The 26,917-nt window shown below is 29.9% G+C and overlaps 1 protein-coding gene across 8 annotated transcripts in view; it reads left to right on the plus strand.

The window, feature by feature from the left end:
- LOC107439384 (ecotropic viral integration site 5 ortholog) overlaps nt 1–26,917 on the plus strand; it is a 130,312-nt gene that overhangs the window by 53,655 nt on the left and 49,740 nt on the right. For 6 of the 8 annotated variants that reach the window (XM_016051960.4, XM_016051959.4, XM_016051961.4 and 3 more), the window contains exon 2: nt 21,502–21,828. In XM_016051960.4, coding sequence (XP_015907446.1) covers nt 21,626–21,828 — 203 coding nt within the window. In that variant the 5' untranslated portion in view covers nt 21,502–21,625. Of the gene's footprint in view, nt 1–20,237; nt 20,368–21,501; nt 21,829–25,874; nt 26,114–26,917 lie in introns of those variants that run through there. The other 2 variants (XM_016051962.4, XM_016051964.4) reach the window with 2 other exon arrangements.

A 26,917-nucleotide genomic window follows, 5' to 3' on the forward strand; every position in this document is an offset into this window, starting at 1 on the left:
AAAAATTATTAAATAGAAAACATTATTATTCTAGTTACCGCCCTCAATCTCAGTTCACTCTAACCTATTTCTAAAAAGGCATTCAATAAATAAATAATATTCAAAACGTATTCCAATCTTTATTTTTTTGCACTACGCTAAAATGTCATTTTTTTAAAGAAAATTTTTAAAGACTTCCTTCCAGAAATTAGTGTTTATTTTAGAAATTGAGATTAGTAATTTTAGTTACGTTCATGTCAGTTATAAGTTACTTAAACTGTCTTAAAACAACGCATTATTTATTGTAATTCTAGATAAATACAGGGTGTCCCAAAACGACCGCATAAACTCTGCACATTAACTAGATTCCTCGTTGGGAGAACATAAAAACTGCCCAAAGAAGCATTCCTGCACGATACATAGTTTACGAGAAAAATGCCGGTGCAAGAAAAAACACTTTATTGAACATATCAACAGCAGTATACTATGCGCAATTTAAAGCAGATGTTCTAAGTGTCCGCCGTGCATGTCGAGGCAGGCTTGAGCACTCCGTGGAATGTCCAATGAAGTATTTTTTTCTTACACCGGCAGTGACGTCATACTTTGTTTTTCATATTTTTCTCATAAACTATGGATCGTACAGGAAAGCTTCTGTGGGCAGTTTTTATGTACTCCCAACTTGGAATCTAGCTGTGCAGAGTTTATGCGGTCGTTTTGGGACACCCTGTATACTTTAATTATAAGGTTCAAAAAATTGGAGAAAAATCATTACTCTAAGCAGCTCCGAAAAGTCTACATAGGTTTCTAAATTAATGGTAGTCCTTTAGACCAGCACTACTCTATTTGACTCGGACCGAGACGGCCCTAATCGGATCTACTTAAGATCAATTAGTGGTCCCCCAGTTTCGTGTTTTTCCTATACTTTTGGCACAAAATAGCATATTTCATCATAATTATAAGCATTACACACTCTCTTTTTTGTAATTTCTGATTTAAATTCACTTTGTTAACTTTTTTTTATCATAAAAATAAGTATATTAGACACATGTAAACGGTGCTGGGAAAATATTTACAGAATAAAACTATCTTTAATGTCCTGTTCTTAATTTCTATCCCTGGTACGCTTTTTTAAAAACCGAAATTTTTGCTACGAATTGTCAAATCAACTAAAAATTCTTATGCAGGCAGCTTAACCAACGACATCTTATCTCAACATTTACGATTTGGGAAAAAAAAATTACAATTACCCTATAATACATCATTTTAAGCACATGGAAAATAAAAATTATCATTATTAAATTAAAAATTTATTAAAAAAATGGTTCGTTACATTTTTTACGACATAATGCAAAATGACAAAACATTGCTTGATCATTTTTTAAACGTTATGGAAAATGACATTAAGATTCAAATATTTAAAAAATTCAGTTTGTGTAATATTCCTGAAACAAATGTGAGCAGCTTCATAAGCGACAATTACCTGAGTATCGCCATGTGGTAGTAAAAAGTTGAACTATATTTGTTAAAAGTAATGTTACAGGATTGCAGTAACTGGCAAAATCATCCTTCAAATCTCTTGTGAAAATGCATATGTTTTTTGTGTTTGTTGCAGCACGGTGACATAAAGGGTTAAAATTCCAAAGCACCTAATAAATGTCACTGATATTTAAGGTTGGGGCAGGCATGAAGTTGGCATCTTAAGTGGAATTACTACAAGGGGTGATCAAATGAAAAGGTACGAAACGACGTAAAAACGTAACAATTAAATATTTGCATATTCCGCTATGGGAGAACGTAGCGACACATCTCGGGATGCGATTGGAGTCTCTGACTGCGATCGGAGCATGCGCTGGTGCCCGCATGAGCAGGAGAGAGCAGAGGCTCTTATCAAAAGCGGCGTCCAAATGATGCGGCAGTCCGTATGAGAACCGGATGGCGTTCGCGTTGCAAAATTCGACGATTGAGGAGCAGCGAGGTGTTATCCGATTTCCTCGAGCACAGAAAAACCATTACCTCCGATGTGTACTGTGAGAGACTCTGACGCCTACGCAGGTCCATCAAGAACAAAAGACTGGGGCTGCTCACGTAGGGTGTGGTTCTGCTCCACGATAACGCGCGTCCACATCTCCAGACTCACTCATATGGAACTGGCCAAGTTCAAGTGGGAGACGTTGGACCATCCGCCCTACAATCCGGACTAGTCGCCCTGCGATTTCCATGTGTTTGGTCCACTGAAGAAACACCTGAAAGGGAAGCTCTTCAACTCGGACGACATACTCAAGGACGCTGTGAAGGACTGGGTCTCGTCAAGACCACAGGAATTCTGGGAACAAGGAATCCTGCGGCTTGTTCATCAGTGGGATCGCTGTGCACAGGCCTATGGTGTATATTTTGAATAAAGTCTACATTTGTACCCACCGTGTCGTTTCGTACCTTTTCATTTGATCACCCCTTGTACTACCAACTGCATTGGGATTACGAAAAGAAGTAATAGTTAGCTACTTAAGTGGCATTAGTAATACCAACTTCATTGAGATTACGAAATGATATTTAAGATTACTAACTTCATTAGGATTACGCATAAACTAAAATTTTGAATAAATAGTTACATTAAAAAAAATTCTGACTTCAGAGTTAGATATTGAGTTAGAAATACATATAAATAAGCTTTGGTAGCTAAGAATGTGATTTACCTCGAGAAGAAATAAAATAAGTATAGTTTATAAAGGTAGTTTTATTACCACACTCTACGTTTTTAAGTGCAGCTTGCACCACTGCATTAGTAATACTAACTTCATCAGTATCACCAAAAGAAGTTTAGTATTGGTAATGCCACATAATTAATACAGTAAATTCAAATTTCTCAAAATTTTGTAAATTCAAATTCTCGTGTCTTTATCTGAGAAACGCGTTTAAAAATATCTAACTAGAGGAATATTTTTCCTTTATTACTGATTCAAATTTCTGTATATTGCTGCCACATGACCAGAGATGGAACTATCTGTAACGTGGTTTTTTTCTGTAGGATTCTTTATGTGAGAGAATTTCCTTTGTTTTTCTCCTCGCAGTGATAACCTACTTAACCAGAGAACGGAGAATCTTGCAATAACAAAATCACATAAAATAATGGTTTTCAAGATAGGACAGAATGATTTTCGTGGGAAAACAAATATTTATTTTCTATATCTTACTTTCCGCATTTCTCAGGTTTCCGCGAAATATGCCAATAAGAATGTTTTAATATATTCATCGATATTGGGTAATGTCTGAAATAAAATCTTTTTTAATGAACTGGTTTTCCCGCTTGTATTTATGTATTTTTATGCATATCGTATATTTGAATAGCAATATCAGTTGTTAAATTGCTAAAATTTCTTTGTATGATTTGGTTTAATATTCTTACTTATATGTTATGAGTAATATTTCTTTTGAAATTAATTGCTTATTATGTTTGGATAAATCATTAAATTGTCTGTACATATATTTAATTTATTTTTTCCATTCTAATTTATTTTTTATGCTTAGTTGCTCGCAATGGCATTAATATTTACTTTTTGAATACTTAGTTTTAAAATTCAATAATGTTACGAAATGTGATGTTTTGTTTGAAATCTCAACTTGCTTTCACTTTCGTTTTATTTTTTATTGACAAGTTCCCTATATTCCCAAGTTCCCCCAGTTATAAATAAATTTTATTTAAATATCCAACCGATTAAACTTATGTTTTATTTTATTTTAAACTTTTTTCTTATTTCCGTTTACTTATATGATATTCTTAAATAATAATTTCTTTTCTAATATAATGTAAGGCTAAAGTATAGATGTTACAAAATCGCACTATTTACAAAAAGCGTACTATTTATGGAATATACGTAAATATACAGAGATGCCAACTGCTCCGGACAAGCCAAAATAATTAGTAAAACGGTAGATAACAACAAAATAAATTTTGCAAATATTTGACTATTATTGCTTGCTTTTTAAAGGGTATGGCACGACATAAGTACTATAAAGTGGTGAATTATATAATCCCACGAATTGTTTATAAATAGTGGTGGATAAAAATATACTAAATTGAATTTATTAAGCCAAGAATCACAATTGATAAACTACCACTTTAAAATATATATTTGCTGTCCGGAGCAAGTTGGCATCTCTGAATATACACATTGTAATTTTAATCTATGAAGTGCAGCGTGCGTTTATCTTTTTACCAATTAGTAATTAACAAATAAATAAATAAAAATAATTGCAAGTGATAATCGAAATAAAAAACACTGTGATTTTGAAAAATAAGGCGCCTTCCATATTTTACGTTTTAAATTAAATTTTTAATTAAAAGTATTTGGTCTGTTTTTTTCTTGGTTTTAAACTGAAAAAAAATTATAAATTAACAAAATAGAATGGTTTTATTTTGCATAAAAATAAGGCTCTATTAGAATTAAAAAAAAAATATGTTCTACGTTTCTGTTTGATTAATGCAATTTATTTCATTTATTTTATAAAATGTATCTACTTAATTTAACCGTTAAATTGCTTGACTCAATAACATTTTTGCACTGAAAGCTTTAATTCTTAGTGTGATTTAAATTTTATGTTAATTAAAATTGTTCCATAATTTTTTTTTCTTTTTCCTTCCCTCTCAAAGAATAGGCGAATGCCAATTCAATAATCTCAATATGTCCAGTAGTCTTTTAATCCCCTTTTCGTTTTGTTCAGTCTAATGTAATTAAAAAAAATTAGGAATTTACCTACATTTCGTAATGTTAGTGGTTGTTTAGTTTAGCTCTGTTAATATATAGTTAATATATATATACACCGAAGAGCCATTACGTTATGACCCCCCTTATCTATAACAATGGGCTCGCCCAGGTTTTCATGGTTTCTTGCCCAGGAACAATGTTTTCATGGGGCACATTAGGACCCATAATCCTCATAGAACAATCCCTGATGTCTGTAAGCTACTTGAACATAGTTGCAGATCAGGTTCACCCTGAATGCCACCCAGGATTCATGGTAACAGTTTTTCCTGCGGGGGATGGTGTTTACCAACAGGATAATGCAACATGTCATAAGGGTCGAATCGTCATGGATTGGTTCGAGGAACATTCCAGTGACTTTCAAGTCATGTCTTGGCCCCCAAATTCACATGACCTTAATCCAATAGAGCATTTTCGGTCCTACTTGGAAAACCAAATTCGTGCTGCCACGCTACCCCCTCGCAATGTGAGGGAATTGCACGACCAGTTGGTGAGCGCTTGGTACTAGTTACCTCAGACTACCTATCAGCACCTTGTGGAATCAATGCCACCGTGGGTGCTAACAGTTTTGAGGTCTAAAGGTGGTCCTACATGTTATTAGCAGAGTGGTCATAATGTAATGGCTCTTCGGTATATATATTAAATGCTTTTGTATTTCTTAAGATTAGTGGGGGGACAGGTTATTTTTTTAACTTTAAAATTATAGATGAGTTCTTCATTCTCCTGTTCTTAAACTTTTCAAGATTTTTTTTTTTTAAATGGAAATATTTGTCAATATATTAAGTAACAATAATTTTATCATGCATGCAAATATCTCTCAGCCTTTTTTTCCTTCTCTTTGCAGATTAAATATAATTTTCTTTATTAATATGCGTAAAGTAATATTTGTAATTTCAAAAAATTACAAGTGCAATACTTTTTCATTACTCTTTATATCAAAAAATCAATACGTGTAATAAAATAAGCATTTCAAATTTTCCTAATATTTTTTTTCCCCCTTTCGTGAAAAGGCGGAATATTTTTGTAATGAGTAATACACTTTTCCGAAGAGAACAGATTTACTTTTTTTATTTTCTCCATTGGTTTCCACGACTACAAAAAATACAAAGTAAATCATAAAAACTTCGCTACGCATTGAAAATATATGCGTTTTTATATCTACTTCCATTTTTTAAATATAGCAGAATATGTTCGCAATTGTTGATATGCGCAACAAATATGATTTCAGTTTTTATAAATCTCATTTTCTGTCGCCCTCAGCAAATAAAAAATCATTTTTATTGGCTTCGTGAATATTTTATGTGTACGTTGTTGATGGAAAGAATTTTTCTTTTCCTTTTTTTTTATTTTTTGGTTTGACTTTAAATGATTTGAATACCTATATGCGCATGTGGATAATTTTATTTATAAATATATTATCAAAATAAAAAATGAACTTAATAAATACGGCATATATTAAATAAATGCTGCTAATCTTCAAGTTTGGCTGTGATGCATTGATTGTAAAAACATGCGAGTTTTAAAATCATATTAATTGATAACATGTGCAAGTGATAGAAAATTAATTATAATTTATTAATTTTTCACCTCTCGAACGACGTGTTCTGAATTTAAAGGTGAAGGATAATTGTTATAAAGAGGAGGGTTGTTAAAGTTTAAAAAATTGGCCGAAACTAAAAATAGTGAGCAATAACCCTTAATAATAAAAAAACATAGAAGAAAACACACTAGAAATCAAGATGTCTTTGTAATGATTTTTCACATACCTGTTGCAGGTGGGAGACGTCACACAATTTGGCTTAGCTGCAATAATTTAAAGAAAAACACAAGGAAAAGTCCAGAGTTCATTTTTTTTGTTGTAGTTTATTACTGCAGATCACTTCATACCAATAAAATCGTTGGGGCATCAGAATCACAAGTATGTCCAGTTAGGGGTCATAAGGCATATTTTTCAACATTGATCATCTTTTCATCTCCTAGTAGCATCAGTGGCAGCTGGCAGTTGTCTCGGTCGACACATAAACATTTCGCTTCTGGAAGGGCGATCCAAAAAATTACGATGTCGATAGATTGATTTTCGTTCTTGTCGAAAAAAACCGCATCCTTGGGGAGTCGGCGGGCAGGTATTACGCCATTTAAAAGGGAGTGAAGTTCCTTCCCTCAACCAGAGAGAAAACCGAAGTAAAATAAGCGCTCAGTACGCGAGCGAGGTGACTGAGAAAAATCAAAGTATCGAATAATCACTTAAATGTTCATGGCGATGAAACAAAAAACAAAACAATCACAGCCCGCAGAGGGGAACCACAGAGGGTCGGAGAAATATGACCGCCATATATTCAAAACAAAAAATAAAACTCCGTCTCTCCAAAGAGAGGAGGGGGTGAAAATGAAAAACCCCTGTTAAGGGATCGTAAAGTGTTGACAACTAAATTTCGAATGTGTCCGCTCCCAGAAAATGGGCGGTATTTAAAGAAATAGCTAGAAGTGGAAGTTAAACTTCCTAAAAAGCCAAAAAAATCGAGCTTAAGGAGCGAACTGAACTGAGTTAACTAACTCCTTAAATTTTAGCATAATTAAATATTAACGGCGACCGTACCGTAACCACAAACATGTGTTGACATCAAAGGTCGCCGACAGTCTTCTTTCCAAGAAAAAGGAGTGTCTGAAGAATGTGCAAGGCGCCTCCTGGGGAAAGTGTCCTCATTGCGCTGACGCGTTAAGGGGCGAGAAGAAAAAGATGAAGACAATAAAAACTGTATCTAAAAATATAAATTAAGCCGAAAAATTAGTATATTGATTAATAAAACGGGATATTTAGAAATTCGGCTGTGACTTAATGTCACATTATACCCACAGCCGGTGAAAAAAAATTTTGAAGAAATGAAAAATTTTTTTTTTTTTTTTTTTTTTAAAAAATTAAAATTAAAAAATTAGCAGAAAGGCCTAAAGTATTCGTAACCGAAAAGCATTAAAATTAACAATTTAACAACCTGCCACTCCAGTCCACCACATCAGCCTTAACAGAACATTCAGATGTTACATAACATTCGATCTCAAAAATTTTGACAGTAAATTGGCCTCAAGTAGAAATGCTGTGCCCCAACATAGTTACAATAGCAATCAACAACACACAAACAGACAGTAACAGCTGTACATAGCTGATCTTGATTATAACAAAGTAAACAATCTTAATTGTTTGCTAAACAATAAAACACAATGTTCATTGTTTGAAAAAAAACAACAACAAATCTTAATTGTTTACAAAAACAACAACAACAAAAACAATCTTAATTGTTTGCTAAAAACTTTTGACCTACCCGATAGTCAAAATAAAGTTCACTTGACATTAAAAAAATTTATCTCCATAGACAATAAAATTACAGAGATAAAATGTAACTCAATGAGTATATAGATAACTCACTCAATAAATGTGGAAAAAAAATATGAGGTAATTCATTAACTCAAATGGTTCCTTATAAAAAGGAATGAAAAAAAATTGATTTTGTTTGCTGAATTTATGCTTATTAAAAAAATTGAGAATTGCAAACAAATGAAGACAAATCAGGCTCACATTGTAGACTGATGGTATTCCGAGTTTAAACGAATGAAGAAAAAAAATTTGTACAACAAAGTTTTGTACAAATCAATTATTGAAAAAAAAATTTAAGACCAATCAAATACGACTGATAATTTAGTATTCCGAGTTAAAACGACAAAAATTAGTATACAACCTATGAATTATGCATGGGTTCAGAAATCAAAGTCATTAGTGAGATCAATTAAGTGCACAAAAAATTAACAAGTTAAAACTTAGAGAGATTAAAAATAAAAAACTTAAATTAATAGAAACGCCTAGGCAAAAACATTGAACTTAACACCTGCAAAAACTAAGTTAGAAATTACACCTTAAAAAAATCACAGACATATTTCTCACTAAAAAAATTGATCACCTAAGTATGTTGAAATCATAGTCTACACACAACTATGTATAACAAACACACACCAAAAACAAAATTTATCTATAGACAAAATTTTTAAACAAGGATCAAAAACGCTGCTTACCAATACTGGTAACTAATGATTACTTAAAATGTCCATAAACAATGCCTATAAAGTATGCTTAAAAATGAAAATTCATGAATTCACATATTATGAATAAATATAAAAATGCTTGATGAACATAAAAATAAAAAAATTGATGAACATAAGAATAAAACCAGTTTGATGAACATAAAATAACAAAAAGTGCTTGCAAGCAGACATAAACAAAATTAAAAATCATCAACACTATAGATACAAAAAAATTTTGTATCTAAAACACAGAGCTGTAGCCGTTTACTACATTCTGAGAATCCAAAAGTTATGTAATAAAACTTTATTCATTACATAAGAAAAGAAAAAAAATTCTGTACAGGAGCAAGGATCAAAAAATGAAAAAAAATTGGCATTCGAAATTTTTGTGTCATCCTCAAAGTTTAATTACGTGTTTACTAATGTTAAAAATGTCTAAAACATGACCTAACAATCATTAGAAAAAAATTGTAAAAGTTAGACAAGAACCAATTTGTATCATTTGTTCGTTTGTAAAATTAGTGATTACTTAATCAATGTATTATTGATAATGAAAGATTTGATGATTATAACAACACAAATGACAGAATGTTCTCAAACAAAGCAAAAATGTTTAACCTCAAAAGACACTTAATTATTAGTTTAACATTAACAATGAAGGTAACCTTGTAAAAGTTATGTACTTTAGTAATTATTAACATATGGATATTCAAAGGTTACGCAAGAGATTTTCCCCAAAGAGCATCAAAACAATTCAATTATTTAACAATTGACTCGAATCATTTTTTTGTATTTATTTTAAATTATTATTATATATATATGTCATATATATCATCTGGTTCTTTGACCAGGGAATCATAATTGATCTTCTGGTTTCTTTGACCAGGAATACCTTCTGATCCATTTTTGATCAGGAAACTAATATTAATAATTAACTTCTGGCTCTATTATGTCCAGGGAAAAGTAAAAGAAAAAAAATTCTGGTTTAATTTACCAGCAAAAATCGTTGAGCTCAGGTATTACCCAGAGCAATCGGGACATATTTTTCCCAATTAGTTTAATAAATTAATCCCAAAAAAATTTTGATGCATCTGTATTACCAGACACGATTCAGGAAAATAGATTTATCCCAAATATTCTTTTTTTGTAATAATTCAAGTAAATATTAAATTTTCAGATACTCCAGTAAGAAAATCGTAACACATTCAAACATATAAGCCTAGCAAATCTTACATCAAAACATTGATTCACTAAAATTGAGAATATGACATAATAAAAAAATTGGGAAAGAGCCAAATTTGAGAACATTAGATAAAAAAATTTTGGAAAGAGAATTTTTTTTTGAAAAAAAATGATAAAAATTGACCAAAAGAAAATCTAAAAGGAAACTGCTCATCCTCCATCATTAGAAAAACCCTTCATTTTTTGAATACATCATTCAATTAAAAGCAAATTAGTAAAATTAGAAACATTAAAAAGTTACAAGAAATAAATTTATAAAATGCAAAAGTCATTGATATTGTATAACAACTACTACAAGACCCCGTTGTTCCATGGATATGTAATGACCAGCATCACACACAACGATGCCCAAATAACACTCGTCACACATATATCAATAAGTTAATTACAAAAATTATTATCAAAAAAATTATTTGTTAAACCATAAGGATAAACCTTAGGGCTAGTGATATTGTTAAAATTATCAGGCATAATTGCCAAATTAAAATTGGTCCTACGGGTATGAATTGGGGGCATCTACCAAAAATATTTTATATTGATTAGCATCATTGAAAAAAACCTTTACATAAAAATATAGTATAAAATTACCATTACTACAACAATACCATATATTTTAAAAATTAATTTTAAGAAAAATTGTATGCAACAAATCACAATTAAAAAAAATTGCCATATGAAAAGGAATTATGATATGACTCAAATGATTACTTTGAATTATCTAACTATATGAGACATCTTGAAAAACAAGTATTAAATAATACTGACAATTAAATATTTAAAGAAGTATTAGAAATAAAACATTCATAAACATGACTCATTTAACCTGTGACCATGAATTTTATCATGAATTTATGTGAACTAGTTAAATATTGAAAAAAAATAACATTTTAAAGACTGATATAAATACAAATTACTTATTATTACTAATGATTAACTTCAACAAATGACAATGACCTCTAAAATTAATATACGCATTACTGCTATTCAAAATGAAATTATTCAATAAGTGAACCTTAAGTTTAAATCAAAAAAATTAAAATTATAATCATTCAAATACATAAGAGCTGTGCGATTCTTACTCAACCAATATGGCATTTGTGTAAACATCAATAACATTGAACATCAATTTTAAATACTAAAATCAAATCCTATTTTAGATGATTTATGAAGAAATAGTTAACTGCATTTTCTCACTTAAAGTTATACTATTAATTAAAATAGTTAACCTGATCAATATCACAAAACAATTGCATGAATCAATTTACAGCATATAGTAATTATTATTATTTTAAATCAACTCAAAAATTATACTTAACTTAATATATAAATACCAGCTTGAAGTCAAAATTAATCCTATATTTATTTATTATTTGCAGCAATTGAGCCCAACAATGTAGGTAATAAATGAAAACCTACTTTTTACATAAAGCATTACAGTACTGATTATTTTTTTTTTTTAGAAAAAAAAAACATGTAGGTAGCTAGAAATTTTGGTCAAAAATCAAAATCTTCAATCATTTAATGATTAAAACAACAAAATGCCAGGAATTAATTTCTTAAATCTTCAATTACTGTTAATCAAAAGAATTATTATATTAAACAAAATTAAAATTATATATATTAATGATAATTAAACTGTAAATCATTTTTAGAAAACAAAAATTTGATAAACAAATACCACAGCAATGTGGCTGGTCAACGGCGCCATATGTTATATAATATAGGGGTTGTTAGAATTATTTAGATTGGCCGAAACTAAAAAAAAGTGAGCAATAACCCTTAATAATAAAAAAACATAGAAGAAAACACACTAGAAATCAAGATGTCTTTGTAATGATTTTTCACATACCTGTTGCAGGTGGGAGACGTCACACAATTTGGCTTAGCTGCAATAATTTAAAGAAAAACACAAGGAAAAGTCCAGAGTTCATTTTTTTTGTTGTAGTTTATTACTGCAGATCACTTCATACCAATAAAATCGTTGGGGCATCAGAATCACAAGTATGTCCAGTTAGGGGTCATAAGGCATATTTTTCAACATTGATCATCTTTTCATCTCCTAGTAGCATCAGTGGCAGCTGGCAGTTGTCTCGGTCGACACATAAACATTTCGCTTCTGGAAGGGCGATCCAAAAAATTACGATGTCGATAGATTGATTTTCGTTCTTGTCGAAAAAAACCGCATCCTTGGGGAGTCGGCGGGCAGGTATTACGCCATTTAAAAGGGAGTGAAGTTCCTTCCCTCAACCAGAGAGAAAACCGAAGTAAAATAAGCGCTCAGTACGCGAGCGAGGTGACTGAGAAAAATCAAAGTATCGAATAATCACTTAAATGTTCATGGCGATGAAACAAAAAACAAAACAATCACAGCCCGCAGAGGGGAACCACAGAGGGTCGGAGAAATATGACCGCCATATATTCAAAACAAAAAATAAAACTCCGTCTCTCCAAAGAGAGGAGGGGGTGAAAATGAAAAACCCCTGTTAAGGGATCGTAAAGTGTTGACAACTAAATTTCGAATGTGTCCGCTCCCAGAAAATGGGCGGTATTTAAAGAAATAGCTAGAAGTGGAAGTTAAACTTCCTAAAAAGCCAAAAAAATCGAGCTTAAGGAGCGAACTGAACTGAGTTAACTAACTCCTTAAATTTTAGCATAATTAAATATTAACGGCGACCGTACCGTAACCACAAACATGTGTTGACATCAAAGGTCGCCGACAGTCTTCTTTCCAAGAAAAAGGAGTGTCTGAAGAATGTGCAAGGCGCCTCCTGGGGAAAGTGTCCTCATTGCGCTGACGCGTTAAGGGGCGAGAAGAAAAAGATGAAGACAATAAAAACTGTATCTAAAAATATAAATTAAGCCGAAAAATTAGTATATTGATTAATAAAACGGGATATTTAGAAATTCGGCTGTGACTTAATGTCACAATAATAGAATAATAAGCCATATTTTCAAGTGATTCAACATAACAGCACTTTGAGAGTAAAATGCTACGATTTCTTTGTTAGCAATGAAATGTTTCTATGTATTGCTCTATCATGTAATTTACTTTCGTAAAACATGTTTTAGTACCTTTCTGAAAACAATACTAAGGTACAATTTGATATAAAAATGTCACCTTTGAAAAAATGTGGCATATCACTGTTACCCGAAACTCTTCAATTGTAATAATTGAATCATTTTGACTTGTTTTTAGATTAATAATAGACCTCTCATTTTTTAAAATGTACCAAACTCGTTTTATCGTTCCTGAAGGAAAAGTAACTATTGATTGCTCTTATTTTATATTAACTTAAGAAGATGAATAAATATTACTTCGGTACTTGGATTTTATTGCGAAGTATTAAGCTTTTCTATCTCTCTAAATATCATCAGGCGCCATATTTAATAGGAAAAGGCTATGCTTAGATACATTAAGTCCTTTGGTACGTCGGGAAAATTTTTCTTTCTATTTTTCATTAAACTCTCGTCATTTTTGACTTAACTTTTCTTTCGAAAAAGAATTTCTTCTCTTTATTCTTTTTTCTTCTTTTGGAAATTCCCTTCGATCTTTAAAAAAAGAAAAAAAAAAGAGAAAAAAACGTTCTTTAGTAGTGTTTACATCACATTTACTGAAAAAGAAACTTTTCTTGTGACTGCTTTTTTATTGGTGAAATATGTGTGTACTGCTCATTCTTTTGCATTTATTGAAAAAGCCATATAATAGTTTGAAAAGATCTCGGAAAGTATTTGATTTAAAAATAAAAGTGTAAAATATTATCTTTTTTTTACAGTTTATTGCTTCAACTTAGACTTGAATTTATTTCCCTCTATTTTCTTCCATTTTGTTAGTTTTTTCTGTTTTACCCCTCTTTGATGATTCCCCCAATCGAAAAACAAATATCCATTATTAAATTGTTTGTTTTAAATGCATCTTTCCCATCTATAATATAATGTACATTTATTTTGATTATTGCTTCGCTTCACAGTATTGTGATGGAACAGCCGAATGCCATTGGATTATTATTAGAACAAAATTAAATAACCGTTTTAGTTACCTCATTTAATTCTCTCCTAATTATTTTGTACAGAAATATATGGCTACATGGTATGAGGCTGGAAATGTTCGGTCACTTTTCTGTATGGTCACTTTTTAAAACTATACTTGGTTAAACATAGAATGAGGTGAAATGCGTATGTGGTGGTGGTACTTATTCCTCTTGGCCCAGAACAAGGCTAGACCAAGTCCAGGAGACCGTTCACCGACAGAAAATCAAACACCATCTGCGGATCCTCCAAAATAAAATTTTTCTCCAGTCCCATACAGGTCAGCAAATGATCAAGTGAAGCCTGGTGAGCACTACATTTTAGGCATACAGGGAACGTCTTTTGACCCTGAACAAATGTTAGTCCGCGGGTATGACCAGTGATTAGTCTTGTGATAGCTGTCTGTAGTTTCCTATCACCTTTTAGCTCCAGGGCAGCCCCAGGACTATTTTGTTGATACCATTCACGACTAGGTGGAATCCTCCAAGTCCTATTATTGTCGGCCTTTACTTTTGCATAGATTTCATTGTATGTTAGAAGGCCACTACTATCTATGGGATCATTGGAGCCCTCCTTGGCCAGATCATTAAAGTGAAGGTTCACGTGGGAGGGGATCCACTGAATATGTATATCATTGTGATAAGAGTAAGTCATCAAATTGTCGATGATATTTAGGCCAATTCTGTCACTGATGTTTTGCCAATTACTCAGGTATTGAACTGAGCTCTTACTATCCTTCACCATGAATGCTTATGTTATGTCGCAGTAATAGAGTTTAGGAAGATTTATAATTGGTAAATAACTTTTAAAGCGTTCATTATCCCAGAATATCGAATGTTTGTAAATATTCTATATTACTTTTTGTTCATTTTCAACACAAATTTCTTTTTTTATATCTTTTGTCGTAATAAATATTTACTGCTGAGAATTTATTGACTTTCCCGCCTAGTTAGCCTTAAACTTAAATAAGCAATAAGCTATTGTTGCTGAACTAAGCTTTGTTGTTTCACAAATGCAATTAATATCACATTTTTCGTATTTCTTCATAAATGTATAATCATTTAGCATTATTTAAATACTTTAGAATTTTGAAATAAATTAAAGTAATAATTCTGTAGACATTGTATGCTTTACTTGCCTCTCAATTCAAATGAGACTATTTCTAGTGCGTTATTTCATTATTTATTTTTGTACCTATGTATCTAAAATAAGTAACGGTTTTTTGTATTGTTTTTCTACAAAAGTATTAGGTGTGTGTTACCATTACGATTTTTTATTTTATTTTATTTTTATTTTTATGCATCATTATAAAATATGGCATTTTGTGCCATTATGATTATGGATTATAACTGTTCGCTTCTGGCTTTCATATATTGGAATTATGATTACTATGTCGTGAACAAACACCTAACGCCTATTTCTATTAATTATCCTAAAAGTTAAAAGTTCTCACGAGTTTATCCAGGTTACAGAAATGAAATGTTCAACACCCATTAACCTTAGAAGGAAATATGTTTATTTATTTTGCACAGAGTTAAAATAATAGAAAAAGAAAGGTTCGAAGCTGTCATTAGCATAGTTAAACGTCTACAGGAGTACATCTAACATCTTAAAATTTTCTTGTTTTCTGGGTTGAAACGAGTCTTGAACCGATCATAAATACATAGGGGCTGATTTCATAAATTACATAGGGAGGGACTGATTAAAAACGAAGTAAATTTTTCAAATAAAAAAAAAAGTTTCATTTGCCTCTACTGAAGAGATTGTGATACAAATAATAGTTGCCGCAAATCGCAACTATGATTAAATTCCAGGGTTGGGTTTTTGACGTCAAAAAGTGGTTTTTGACATGACAAGGGTATAATACTGGTTTAAACCGTCAAAAACCCGTCAAAAATGTCAAAAACTAAAATTTGCCAAAAAAATATATAAACTTCAAAACTACCAACAGTTGCCATGCATTATATTGAAATTTAATTATACTATAGGTAATCAGCAGGTTTTAAAATATTTTTTAATTAAAATTAAGGTAAAATAACAGATTTAAAATCTCAGAAATTTATATTCAAATGCATGTGCAGAAAAATTTTGCACAAAATTTTTTTAAATATTTATATTTTGAAAAAAAAAAATTTTTTTTTTTTGATACTTAAGAAAATTAAAAGTTTATTACTATGCATTTTTGACATATAAGGAACATATAACTAATATTTATAAGGAACTTACAAGTTATGTTGTATAAATACAAACTTGATACAAGTGTATGAAATTTTTTTTTAATGTTATACCGAATATCTTTATTATCCAGTATGTTAATTTGAATTTAAAAGTAGTTATATTTGTGAATAATGATAAATATAATTCATATTGTTTATTATATTTATTTATAATTATTACACTTATCATTTTAAAACAATTTTTACCTCTTAATTTTTTTCCCCCACTTGTATTAAGAATACAAATAATGCATATCTTGAAAGCAAGAAGTAATTATTCAACAGCTGAATATTTAGATATTCAACAAAACTATGTATATATTATTCAGCAAAATGAAATTCACAAGTATTTGGATAAACTAAATTTTCAGCATAGTAAATGAATAGGCTAAATATACTGTAAATCGACACTAACTACTCTGTGTATTTAACAGAAAGCACTTAAATTTGTATTGTCTTATGTTAAAAAGATTATTAAGAAGATTTAAAAGAATATTAAAAAGATTTTTCTTTAAAAGATGTCTAATGTGCAAAAATGGTAATGTTTATCTTTAAAAATGTCTAATTTTTAGCATAATCTATACTATACACTAAATTTGGTTATAAATAAATTTCTTAATAATATCACTGCAGATTTTCAATAACACATGAAAATGAATACATAATATTACAAAAGATGTGAGCTTTCTAAAGTACAAGATTTTGGTTACTATTCAAAATATAAGCGTTTCTTCAAAATTTTAAATTTATTTTTTCTAGAACATATTTAGAAACACTATCCTTTATAAAAAATATATAAATTTTATGTATTAATTAAATTTCACATATGAATATAGGTTTTTGACATTTTCGACATTTTTGACAGTGAGGTTTTTGACGTGACGGTTTAAACCATGGTTTAAACTGTCAAAAACTGTCACATGTCAAAAACCTGCCAACCCTGTTAAATTCTACCCAGTGTATCAAAGGAGTAGAAATTAAATAATTTGTTCTTAACCTCAGTTTTCATTAGAAAATTAAACAACTGTCTGTATCAAATTGTATTTTACGCTTAATTCAATATTATGTATTTAGATCTAATCTATAAACGTATGGGCATATTTCTTTTTTATGCATCTGGTCTAAAAATCTGTGGCTCATATTCAACTACACTTGGTATTCGTGGATATCCAGTTATGAATTCTGAGGATGGTTTGTAATCCGTATTCAGTTTACAATTGATATAAATGATTGTATAATTTCTCATTTTACTATATTTTTTCTTTAAAAAAAAGCTACAGCTCAACCTTTTGAGCATGCCTTTTAAAATTAATTTCAATGTTTGGCGCCCGTGCGACGTAAAAAAAAATCATCATTTAATTTACACACGCGTGCAGCCCGTGGAACATATAACAACTCCTGTATTGATGAGGTTTATCGTCGTAAAAGGGTGAAAACTAAATTAAAGAATCTAAAGTCTCCTATATGTGAAATTTCGACAAGTTTGTATTTCAAATAAATAAATTTAAAACCGTTTTAATTTAGACCTTTATTGTGTGGCATAAGTTTGAGGCCAAGAAAGATGGTTTTTTTTTGTTTTTTTTTTGTTACAGTGGTAAATATTTTTTTCTTCTAAGAACAGCCTTGAAAAAGCGCTATTTTTTCAATGTTTTGCTTTAGTTTGTCTTATATTTAATAATTTTAGGTTTCCTCAATTTTTTTAAAATCGATTCTTAACCATTTCGGGGGGGGGGGGGGGGGCGTAGAAACCAAATTGTCACACCACACTCCTAGTGCCAAAATACTGTACTGCTGTACATATTACGACAATTATTTATGACTAAGAACAGATCATAAAACTTTTTCATTTTGGGATTACATCTCAAGTTATTCAGAAACAAAAATATGTTAAAAGAAATTAAAATATTGCAAGGATATTATTTAGGAAAATAGATAAGAAAAATCGCTTTAAATTACGTTATTTATTAAATATTTTTTAAAACCGAAACAGATTTATAAACCTAGTTTATTATGTTTTATAAGATTGAAATATTCTTGCATAATTGTTATTTTTTTTTATTTAATTGAAATGAAAGTACTCGTAATGAATGATTAATAAGTCACAGAAGTTAGTACTTGTTCTCAACAAATAAATGTTCCTAAAGTTTTAAAAGTTTAGGAATCATTTATAGTAAGTAACTATATTCGGGTGAAAAATACAAAAGAGTAGGATAAAGTTAACTATAACAAATGACCCAAGTTCACATTTCGAACTTGGAGCACATTCTGCGGATCTTTAGAATTTCTGCGTTGCAATTGATAAGGTTTAGGTTAGGAATCCATTTATTTCATTGTATTGAACAGAAGATAACTAAAAGAAGATGAAAAATGTATACTGGAAAAGTTCCAATTGTTGCTAAATTTTTTCGATTAGATATTTTCAAACTTTTCTGTTATAGATATTTTGTCTCCTTTAATGTTTTCTTGTTAAAAAAATAGTTTTCTTTATTAATCCTTTTGTTAGTTTATTTAGAGATTTCAGAAAATAATTTCATGAAAGAAAAAACTCACTATATTTATTTATTTAAATGAAGATGTTGAAACCTATAATTGTAAGGTGTATCACGATAAACTTTGTTCCGATATGAAAATTTTTTAATCGGTAAAACATTTTCACTATGCTTACGTATTGATCAAAAGTCTCTTTTTTAGACAAATTTATATTAATTTCAGTTCGAAAGTTCTCTTTTTCGGTGACGGGGGTGGGGAGGGGTTAAAAACAGGAATTGTAATTTTTTTAAAACTTAAATATTATACAAATTTCTGTTTTTAAATTAAAGAATGTTAAATACTAATTAAAAATCATGTAGCTATTGCTTTCTTCTAGAATTTATATAAATGCCTAAGTGAATAATTAAAAAAAATATCTAAAATGAACTTATTTTTTTAACTCTTTGACACGCATATGAGGCACCAGTGTCTCACTTATATTATATATATATTACATTATATATATATAGGTATACTCTATAAATAATTTTTGATATTTTTTAATCATAAAAAACAGTCTAGTAGTTAATAAAAAAGTCTGTTAGATTGTCGGGATTATATTTGTACTAAGATAAAGTCCAACAAATTCAGTTTGGAATATTTATTTTTCATTCACTTTCAAAAATTTATTAATAACTGATTTTGTAAATTAAAGAAATTTCAATGGTGAGTAATTGTTTCTCTTGGATCTATATAATTGCAAATAAGTGCAAATTTGAAAAATTTCTGTTGGAAAGCGTATAAAGATTTTACATTTAATGCAGAAAAGGACACCGTATTTCATGATCATAAATTATAAAAGTACTACATATAATAATTTACTCTTATTTTGACCTAAATTAATACTGATAATGAAAGTTGTATGAAAAATATGTTTAATTAAAAATTTCGCGTCAAAGGGTTAATGAAATGAATTATCATACAGAATCCTGGAGAACTAAATATTATATTTCATATAAAAAATGTTTCAACTTCATTTTTTTCATTCTAAACTTTTATTTTGCCATGATTTATTTTTTATTTATACTTTCTTAATTTTTTATTTATTTTTTTAAACTAATAAATAAATAAATTTTTTGTTTAATATGTGAGCACAGTAACAGCTTTAGTATCTTTAGTAGCTTTGGCATAGTATCAACGTAAAACTTTTAATGTCGAAAAAGTTTTTTGTGGTGTACCCTACTACACATATAGTAGTTTCTCTATAGAAGAGTATAGTCATAAAGTGACTATAAACGTATGAACTCAAAAGAAATATGAACAATTTTCCAAAGTAATACAGAATTCCGAATTATCTTCAAAAATTGCCGATACGTAGGCGGTTTCAGCACAATGACTATCACGTGGTGTCTGTATACACCTCAACACCGGACTTCCTCTGTTTTTATTTTTTATTTCCGATTGCCTTCTGTAGGAAACGTAGTCATAAACTTGTTTAGTTCTATCTTCATTGATGAAGTTAAGAGTTGTCTGTGATTTTTATATCGTCTGGTCGACTTTTGAATCATATGAGATTATGGCTAAATTATTCATTGGTCTTTGAAGTGAGGAAATGATATCACCTCTTATCATTCTTCTTTAAATTTATATCATAGCTCTTTATTGTCATGGTTATAAAATATTTTTGAAGTTTTTATTGTCGTGAGAAAAAGGTATTAGAACAAAGGGTGTTTTGTGGAAATACACGCGTTTCTATACATTCATTACATTTTAAATATCATTTGGTTATTTACACACTCTTGATATTTCTCCCTTACGATCGCGAGTGAGAAAAAAAAAGAGTATTTGCTTTGCTTTGATAATAGGTATAATAATGATAAATAAAAGGTATAATAAGGATTATAGTTTGTGTTAATTTTTTTGACACGTTATGAAGTTTGTATTAAGTAGTTTTCTCACGAAAATATAAGATTCATATTCTTTCCTATTTTAATGCCTAATCTGATTTGTGGAAAAAAATATGTGTATGTATAACAACGACTCTCATACTTCGAGTGTAAAAATATTTTTATGCAATTTTTTCTTCCAAATTTAAATAGAAATCATCGTTTTTTCATTTTTTAAAAAAGAATTTTGATTTTTCTTTCTTTTTTTGACTTTGATTTCCTTTAACTGCAAAACATGAAATTAGATTTTAATCAAAAATTTTTGAAATAAAGCAATTCAAACGAGTGTACGGTTCCGATTTTTTTTTTATCAGATCTTTTTTCATTAATCATGTATATATTTTGTTTTTACTTAGGACTATCTATTTTATCACCATCTTCTATGTGTATATTTAAATATGAAATTTGTTTTAGAATTTTCTAGAATAATAAGAAAAACTGTCTAGAAATAAAAGAAGTCTAGAATGAAAAAAAAAATTTTGTTGAGAAGGAGTACAAAGAGCTGAAAAAAACACCGCTTTCAAAGTAAATAAATAAAAAAGAGAAATGTTGTGAAAAAGACCAAATAGCTGTGAAAACTACACTACGTTTTTGAAATTAATGAATGAGAATAAAACAAAAAAAAAATATTCATTGTCCAATCAATAATTTCATTTTTACTAATTTTAATTCCAATTAGCCTAAATACTGCTATTTTATATTATGAATTAAGTATGTTTAAACAGAAAATCTTTTTTCTATATCAGGGCAAATACTTTCTGATTGTAATGAAAGCAATGTCTTCTTTTACAGCGACACTCCGAGCTTAGAAGAGCCATCCTCCGACAATGAGGGTCGACATGAGCCCTGGCCGCCCAAACATTCTCCGCTCCATTTGGAGGAGGGTGGCCCATCCCTGAGCCCCCTCTCCACAGCCATGACATCGGAATCTTCCATCACCCCTCCGCCCACTCTATCCATCTCTAGCGATGCCTCCTCTACATCCTCCGGAGCAGAGGATCTCGGAGGAGGGGGAGCAGCATCTATTCAGGACATCAAGAAAGTGTTGTCCCCTGGTGGAACTACCCCCTGCTCTAAAGAGGACTTGGAACTTCTTGCGAGGCTCGAGTTACAGAACAAGTGAGTCAGCTTACTTTTCTTCTTCTTTTTATTCGAGATTTATGATTGGAATATTTGGCTCCATACTATTTCAGATTGCTAAAAAAAAAAAAGAAAAAAAGGGACGTGTTCGCATATCAGTTTTGATTTTTTTAAAGATCCAAAATCGTTCTTTTAAATATTACTGACTATATATATATATATATATATATATATATATATACATACGATATTCAGGAGGCTTTTACTCTCTTCCTTTTGGATTTTTATTTTTTAAAAATATTTTTGTACTCAACAAACTTTTGATGTTATAGTATTATTTGACATCACAATACCTTAAAAAAAGTAAAAAACTAAAGGGATCGTTTAATTGGGTTATTAGAATACGCGCATCGGTTACCGATAGGTGTACTTCGGTACCTTAGGGTTCAGTGAAAGAGTCGCATGGGTTCCGAAATTTAAAATTTTTGAAATTGAGTAATGATTTGAAACCTGTAATTATATTTGCATCTAAACAATAAACCATAATTCATTTGATATTTTGGTTATTTTTATAAAATATTATTTAAGTAAAATGCCAATTAAAAAAGAAATAACAAAATTTATGAAAATGTTTATCAGTATTTCTCGTCGAACGTACTAAATTCAAGAATGATCAAATTCGAGAATGACGAATTATTTTTTTTCTCTGTCAACTAGTTCTCAATTTTTTTAATGGTTCTTTTTTTTCACATATTCATTTCTATCACTTATTCGCAACTTAAACTATATTCATTTTGAGTATTTATGCACCAAAAGCAAATTCCGAGTTAGACTAGATATTAATACAGGCTAGTTAATTCAATTGTTTGACGCAAAACCTATTATTTTAAAAGTTTAATTGAGAAAACGATTATTGAAAAAATTTCATTCTTCTCGTAAGCATGCTCAAAATTTCATTCTTTCCAAAGGATATGCTTAAAATAGAGATGACCGTAGAATTTCGATTACTAGTTTTGAAACATAAGCGTCACATGAGGATAGAATCGATGTAAAAAAAAAAAGGGGGGGGGTGCATGACTAGCACTTGAGACAGCTGCTGAAAACGATGAAGCATCTTATGAACCTGGTATTGGTGCATTGTAGTTGCAAAATTTTATATATTTATACGGATTATTGATCACAAAACTTTAAATGCTAATTACTCTTAACTATGTTTCTCTTACTAGCACTATATCTCTAACTAGAACAATTTTGAACCGATTGACTTCAAAGTTTGACGCAGTGTTTACAATAAATATAGTTTTCGTTGCACGTGGGGATTTTTTTTTAATTGGTTTGACTGGTTTTAGATAATCTACAAGAAATTTTACTTTTTTATAACATTCTTTGAATTTCTTTTCCAAAGCAACTCCATTTTGATTGAAAAGGTGTATTTTTCAAAATTTTTACGTGCAACGAAAACAAAAAATTCAAAGTATAATCGTAAGTTTATCACAATCATTACAAAATTCATAAAAAATTTTTTTTAGGCTTCTACTGTGTAGTTCCTTTCGTAAATGAAATTTACTCATCGTATCAAATATTTGAAATTACTAAATTTTCGTTTGAATGATTTTTTTCGTTATTTATTCAGATATATAGCGAAATGCGCGATATAATTCCAATTTTAAGTATTCCAAATAACTGAATTATAGTTTTAATAATTTATTTAATAATTAATAGAATGATTTATTCACTGTACAATTCAATTTATTAATTGTGGTTACTTTGAAATCAAGCTATTTAACTATTTTAAATGCTAACGCTTGCAACATTTTTAGATTTAAAAAAAAATATATATATGACTTAAGACGTTGCATACATTATTTCACAATATTTATTCAATGTATTCAAAGGGCTGTCTGTATTTTCTTTCAAATTTAAGTCATCTTTTTAAAAATTTAATTCCTTTAAATACTTTACCTCCTTATTTCTATTTCTATTCTAAAATTCAAATGAAAGTGCGTTATTGTTTGTTTTCCTCTCTTTAACGACAGTGACTGTGCGCGATTTTAAGATATTAGTTTCATAATTAGTTTTAATTAAAAAAAAATACCCCTTTAAAAATGTTATATTCCTGTAAACTTGTACAGTGTAATTTGTTTTGTGACAGTTATAAGTTTTCAATATCATGCTATTAGTTTTTGATTAATAGTAAATAAACTAATTATTTTTCGAAATTGTGTTATTTTATCTAACAGCACCTTTATCTCTTCCTTATCTTTCCGAGATTTTTCTCATTTTAAAATGATATTTAGTGTGCGTCAGGTTGCTCTAGGACTGTAAACAAATGTTTTACACAAATTTATTGATCATAAGAAAAAGGTATGCACTATAAATTTTCTTTCATTGTTAGCTATTTTTTTTTTTTTTTGTAAAATGAGTAAATATCTAAATAATAATAATTTTGAAGCTTTGTTATTTGCGGAAAAAATTATCTCGTTGTTTTAATTAAAAGCATTATTATTTTTAACATCCATATTCTTTCTTGTTTAATTTTCTTATTTTGATGTTGTTGTTGTTGTTAATTTACGTCGCACTAGAGCTGCACAATGGGCTATTGGCGACGGTCTGGGAAACACCCCGGAGGATGATCCGAAGACATGCCATCACAATTTTGATCCTCTGCGGAGGGGATGGAACCCCCGCTTCGGTAGCCCGACGACCTGCGCGCGAAGTCGAGCACTTTACGGTAGCACAGTTTAACGAGGACCAATACCGCACACCCTCGGTCCCTACGCAGACTGATCCAAGTGGTCACCCACCCGCACACTGACCGCAGCCAGTGATGCTTGACTTCGGTGATCTGCTGGGAACCGTGTCTTAACGATCAGTCCACTACGGGACTTTCTTATTTTGAACGGTTAATGTTATTTACATTAGGCACAGTAGAACCAATTCCATTATTAGTTTTTGATGGTTTTTAAAATTATTACTTTATTTTTTTAGAACAGTTTGGTTATCACTTTTTGGATTATAATTATTTTATTTACTCTGTAGATAAACTTTAAGTTCGTTCTTCTTTTCCTTAATCTTCACAAGAATCCGAATTATTCCATTTTATGCATTCTAAAATCCAAATTTATACTTTTAAAACTATCTTTCAAGTAAATATAAACGAATAAGAACACAACTTAATCATAAAGTAATGATTATATAGAGTTATTCTTTATTAATAAATTTTTTTAAGAAAAATTTCTGTGCTAAAACGTAATGGACGAAGTTTTTGGGAAATTGTTAATTCTTCCCCTCTTTGCTTATTGACCTTTTTTTTATTGCTATTTTTAATTAATTATTTATCATTGACCAACTAAACAATGATATACTAAAACAAATTACTTTCTTCGAAGTCTAAATAAGCAGCTAAATATTTAGCTATTATTCTGCCTATAAATTGACACTAAGAATTCTGGATGGTTTAGATATAAATTTAGTCACTGTGTAGCGCTATCATTTTTAATTTGACAATAATAAATGATAGTGTTAATAAACGCTTTCTCCATTTATAATAAGAAGTATTTAACCAAATTATGTTTTTTGCTTGATTTGTAACTCTAAATCTAATTTATAACACATATTTGATGGAATTCAGCTATATTCATTAGGTTCAATCACATCATCAGGAAAAAGGCTTCGCTGAACTGAATGCCTGAGTTCACCCTGACCGCGCATGTACTCTTTTGTTGATGCTTTTTGAACTTCTCACATCAGATCCATCCCATTATAACGTAATCAAAAGAACCGAATGTTAGATGGATTTTTCATGAAATAAATCAAATAATAAATTTCTTAAATAAAAAAAAAGTCCCAAGTTTTGATAATGTATCGTCACTGGTTGTGAAGTTTGTCTTTGAAAACGAACTGTGTGGACGCAGCTAAAAGCCGCCCCAGAATCATCAGAGCATGGCGGATGGTTAAAGAAATAAACCAACAAAGAAAAAAAAATGGCGTTGGAATAAACAGAAGGATTGGGGAGAGAGGAAAAAAAAAAAGAACTTAGGATTGAATTAGAAATAGTTGCAGAGCACGAGGAACTAGAAGCTAGTGATCTAATCGTCTGTACCGAGACAGGATTGTAATGTGTTTTCTCTTTTTGGATGTTAATATTATCTTAGTTTGTGAGACTTTTGTGGATTTTTTAAAACCAATTTGAGGATACACTTAGCATGTTTGTTGGTGTTTATTTTGGAAAAGTAGTTTTTATAGTGTAATAATTGTGGCTACCATTGATGATTCAGCGGGGAAAACATTATGGGGTTCTTGGTTCAGAAGAAGAGACACAGAGGTGAGGTACGAAATTGTTCTTTTTTCTGAGTTTTTTTTTAATTGTTTAATGTTGTTATTAATTGCGAGTTTAGTTTTCAACACCTGTTTGCATGATAATTGGAAGTGTCAGTTTTTTAGTCACTCACTTTAAGTAATATTTTTGATTGTTTAGATCTCGTGATGATAGTAGTAATAAAACTAGGTAACTTAATATTTTTCGAATTATGTATTTATAACTTTGAAATGCTATAACTGTATAAAGATGTTATATATAATTATATAAACCTAGAAGGAAGTGTTAGATTTCGATAATCTTTAAAACAAAACCAAATATTATTTTAAAATACTAATATTTTCAAAAATGGTTTAAGGAATTTATCTAGTTTTAGTGTAAGATCAACGATCTTTTCTTAAAAGCCTAGAAATATATAAATATTATTAGAGAGTAATGACTCTATGCCTTTTTGTCTAGAACAGCAGTTCTCAAATGCTGTTCCGCTGACCCTTGAAAGATTTAAAAAAAGGATTCCGAAAAGTAGGACCGTTTTTTTCACATTCTAGTCAATATTTCATTATTTATTTAATAAATCAGTTATCTTTACGAAATTAAAGTAAGATGCTAATGAAAAACAGATGGCAATTTTTTTAAATGCAATTATTGCAAATTTTATATAATTTTTCTAATAGCAATGTTTTAAATAAACTATGAAAGATATTAGCATTTTTAAAAATCTACATTAGTATTACTCATTGCTCTAAATTCGTTTATAAGAAGCGCTGATTGCTGTTCTTATTACTTTTCATATCAACGTAAACTAGAATT

The sequence above is a fragment of the Parasteatoda tepidariorum genome, chromosome 10, assembly GCF_982258835.1.
Source record: "Parasteatoda tepidariorum strain Cologne lab strain chromosome 10, Ptep-v5.0, whole genome shotgun sequence".
Taxonomy (NCBI): Eukaryota; Metazoa; Arthropoda; class Arachnida; order Araneae; family Theridiidae; genus Parasteatoda; species Parasteatoda tepidariorum.